The sequence below is a fragment of the Rutidosis leptorrhynchoides genome, chromosome 2 (genome assembly GCF_046630445.1).
Source record: "Rutidosis leptorrhynchoides isolate AG116_Rl617_1_P2 chromosome 2, CSIRO_AGI_Rlap_v1, whole genome shotgun sequence".
In the NCBI taxonomy this organism is placed as follows: domain Eukaryota; kingdom Viridiplantae; phylum Streptophyta; class Magnoliopsida; order Asterales; family Asteraceae; genus Rutidosis; species Rutidosis leptorrhynchoides.
This window is the reverse complement of record NC_092334.1, coordinates 463,513,281-463,517,947: the sequence shown is the minus strand read 5'-3', so window position 1 is coordinate 463,517,947 and position 4,667 is coordinate 463,513,281. Positions and strand designations below refer to the sequence as shown.

Here is a 4,667-nt window from a genome sequence, read left to right as displayed (position 1 = left end):
CCATACCTCATAACACACGGGCATTTATTAGTAATCTAAAATCTTTCGCACATCAATAGGTAACCCTAACGAAGTCCAAATTAAATAAACGAATATGTTCTGTGACCCTTGTCACAAACTGGTCTCAACTAAACAACCAAATAATTATAAACAAATAATTATTAAAATCACTAATTACGCCATACACAAGGGTAAAATGATCATTTTACCTTGGCTCGATCTCAGGATGTTACATGTATGAACTGAAAACCTGAGGACACATGCCTTTCATACGAGGCCCACAAAAGACAGAATGATTGGGCTTAAAAGACATTTGAACATCCTTGTTAATGAACTGTTGCGTACTGGGCCTTTGCTGCAGGCCTAAATATTGATGTTGGTCACTGTTGTTGGTGGGCTGATGATGCCTACGTGGGCCAGAGTTAATATTATCTCCCATCCGTGTGAGATGTGAACCATAGTACCAAGTCCAAGGAAGGGTCCACCCATAATTAGGGTGTTTAGGATAAGTGCAAGAATCAAGAGGAGATCCGTTGGCCATGAGTGCAAGTTGTCTTTTTTTCTTTTTTCTTTTTTTTTTTCTTTTTTGAAAAGACAAAAGGAAAACCGTATAAGGTGAGACAAGAAATTTATGTTTCTTGAGTCGGTAGATCCAAACAAACTCGATTAGTATAGTTTGACCGATCTATAAAAAAAATATTATATGTATGTCATCTTCTTATATGGTCTCAAGCAGGCTCTTCGTGCTTGGTTTCATAGATTTGCTTAGTATGCTCTTCGTGTTGGTTTTCAACATAGCCGTTGTGATTCGTCGTTGTTTATTTACCGACATGGGACTCATACTGCTTATTTACTACTATATGTGGATGATATCGTTCTTACTGCTTCCTCCACGTCTCTCTTACAGAAGATTATAATCTCTCTTGGCAAGGAGTTTTCCATGACTGACCTTGGGCCGCTTAATTATTTTTTGGAGATATCTGCTATTCGTACTACACATGGCATGTTTCTGTCTCAACGGAAATATGCACTTGATATTTTGGACAGGGCCGATATGTCTAATTGTAAGCCCTGCAACACTCTTGTTGATACACAGTCCAAACTTGGATCTGATGGGCCTCTGGTCACGGATCCGACTTTATATCGCAGTTTAGCCGGTGCACTTCAGTATTTGACATTTACTCGACCTGACATTATGTATGTTGTTCAACAGTTGTGTTTGTTCATGCATGACCCAAGGGAACCCCACTTTAATGCTCTTAAACGTGTGTTGCGTTACATTCGTGGGATAGTTGATAATGGGCTTCAGATTTTTCCATCATCCTCTACGAAACTCATTGCCTACTCTGATGCAGATTGGGGAGGTTGTCCTGATACTCTTCGTTCTACATATGGTTATTGTGTATTCTTTGGTGATAATATTCTATCATGGTCTTCTAAAAGACAAGCAACCGTATCTCGTTCGAGTACCGAGGCCTAATATTGAGCGGTTGCTAATGCCGTTGTCGAGACATGTTGGATACGCAACTTACTTCGTGAACTCCACTCATCGCTCTCTCATGCTACATTGGTTTATTGTGATAACGTGAGTGCGGTTTATCTCTCTACCAACCCAGTACAACATCAACGCACAAAACATATTGAGATCGACATACATTTCGTGCGTGATAAGGTTGCTACAGGTGATGTTCGTGTTCTCCACGTCCCTTCTACTTCTCAGTATGCTGCTATTTTTACTAAGGGACTCCCTACACGATTATTTATAGATTTCAGATCCAGCTTGAACGTCCGCTCTTTAACTCCCGTTCCAACTGTGGGGGTGTATTAGATTGTATATGCTTATGTATTTAGATTAAGCCCAATTGTATAGACGGGTTCGGCCCGTTAGAGTTTTAGCATTAGGGTTTCGCTCACCATGTACTCTATAAATATTGTATCGATTACTTGTAATAATTCAATATAGAAAATATCAATCTTTAATATTTTTATCATTTTAAATAGTGCAAAAAAATGTGAAGATATTATTACCTCCGGTGTGAATTCAAGCATGTGACAAACTCAGTATCAACATGGTGGACTCAGTATCAAAGGCATTGATACCACTCAGCTACTAGTTCATTGGTATCTTTTTAAATACTAACTTGTTTACATATGGCTCTAGTTATTGAGCCGAGAGCAAGCGTCAATTTATTGGCGACTTAACTGACTCTTAAAGCCTAAAGTAAACTTCAGGCAGGATTTAAAACCCATGAAAATTTGATTTTACCATTTTCATGGCGTCTCAATTTTATTTTTAATTTAATTTTGTTTTTTAAAAAAAAATTCCTACTTATTGGCCGGAGGTCCACTCAGAAATGTCCGGCAGCGGTAATGTTGGTTGAAGTTGTACCGGCAGAGGTCGGCGGTTGTGGTGTTTATCCTCGACGGCAACTATCTAACAGTGTATTATCTATGTTTTATCTTTTTATGTTTACGTTTATATTAGGTGACTGTAAATATCAAATTGGATAGCATGTATTAGCCTGAAAATATCAAATTGGGCAGGGTGTCTGCTACATTGTGAAGCGCCTTTTGGTAATTTTGATGAAGTAGCCTTATATTTATATGTTGTTGGTTGTTGCCGGGTAAAAGAATAGGAAATGAGAATATAACATGAGAAGAAAAAACAATAAGGGAAATAAAAATGACAGAGATACCCCTAAAAATATTGTGAAAATCTCTCTATCTGTCGAATAGAGAGAGGGATGACTTTCTCTACTTTTGAGAGTGTTTTTCACTCTGGGTGGAGAAATGACTTGTCTTTATTCTCGAATAAGGGAAGGATTGTACATCTTACCTTTCACATACACCATTTATGTGATATTGGGTTTTGTTGTTCTAGGTGTTGTTTACATATGAAAACTTTAATGTACTATTCATGGATGTAGGAATTCTAATAATATAAATATAAATAGAGAAAATTGCGCGAGTGGTCCCTGTGGTTTACATGAAATGGGGTGTTTGATCCCTGAACTTCATTTTCGGGGTTGTTGGTCCATGTGGTTTTCAAAATATGCGTGGTTGGTCCCTGACAGGGACCAAATACACTTGTTTTGAACTTTCATTTTCGGGGTGGTTGGTCCCTAACAGGGACCAACCATGCGTGTTTTGAAAACCACAAGGACCAACAACCCCGAAAATGAAGTTCAGGGACCAAACACCCCATTTCATGTAAACCACATGGACCAACCGCGCAATTTTCTCATATAAATACAGAGCGAAGTATTTTTTTCAAAAACACGTTGTCTCTCCTCCGCTTGTTGTTACCAAACTAAACTCATTTATCTATTGAATATTGTTTGTTACGTTTTAATTAAATACGCAATATAAATGTTAGAGATTACATACCACGCTAGTTTTTGTTTATGTATGCCTACAGCATCCTAATTTGTATCTTATTTTGTATTTATCAAAAGGGATTTGCTAGTCTATGTCATAGTGGTAGAGGTTAACATGCATAAATTAACTTAATATTTCCTTTCCACATACTAGTTCATATTAATTTGCTTTTAATTTATTTTTTTCCCAATTTCACCCTTTCCCATATTAATCCATTCTATTCCTTTATTTTTACAAAACCTCAAAATTAAAGATTCCAAATTCATAATTACAAACCGTCTGACGATATGATTTTTTAGGCATGGATTGCAAAAATATCACCATCAATATTTATATTTATTATATATATAGAAGTCACCCAATTTTAGTACTCTATCATTTGTTTTATAGGTTAATTACTAGTGATATGACCCGTGAAATCACGAGTTTGTTAAACGAAACAATTTAATGATACCCCGTATGTTTTAGGTATGTTTTAGTTATTAAGTGAATGTTAATTACCCGTGAACTATTACATTTTACCTCATTATTTGCAAAATTTTCTAATAAATCACTTAACCAACAATACAATATACACGGTACAATGGGCCAACATTTACACTCATCTTTCATGGCACACATTACAATCAAACGGAAATAGCAAATACCTCGATCTAATGACAGTGTATATTAATGTCTACCCATATTAACCTCCATTTTTCAGCAACTAAAAGCACATTCTTAATCTTCTTAACCCTCGAACACATTAACTTGATCTTAATATATTCTTTGATAGCTTCACTTATCTCCTTCACAGTTCTGCTCACCTTCATACACATTCTTCTGTTTCTTTCAAGCCATATGAAATATAGAGCAACAATTATCGTCCAAATATAAAATAACAATCTTATTATCACATTCCAAAGATAAGTACAAAACTAATTATGTAGTCACATTATAAAGCTACTTACATTTTATTCCACTCCTAACTGAAAAAAAAAACCGAACAAAACATATTCGAAGACCATAAAAGACTTTAAATTTTTAAATGTAACCAAAAGCTTACAATATCATATATTCGAAAGAGAGTCTTGAAATCTAAACATCACTTAAAGTATGTAACCTATAAATAAAAAGAAGATGTGAAGTTAAAAATGCAATGTCTAGTACTTTTAACTTCGTTGGACCTATATCAATCAATTACAACAATTAACTACTTAATAACTTATTGTACAATAACATACCATCATCTTCTCGAGAGTAAGTATTACACCACACCATCTTCCCAGTTATCACCAACTAATTAGAAA

At 35.5% G+C, this 4,667-nt stretch overlaps 1 protein-coding gene across 1 annotated transcript; it reads left to right on the top strand.

The window, feature by feature from the left end:
• The first annotated feature begins 940 nt into the window (after positions 1-940).
• On the top strand, positions 941-1,480 carry LOC139889338 (uncharacterized mitochondrial protein AtMg00810-like). The gene has a single exon (XM_071872296.1). It carries the CDS (start codon positions 941-943, stop codon positions 1,478-1,480), a length of 540 nt encoding a protein of 179 aa, XP_071728397.1.
• Positions 1,481-4,667: the final 3,187 nt, after the last annotated feature.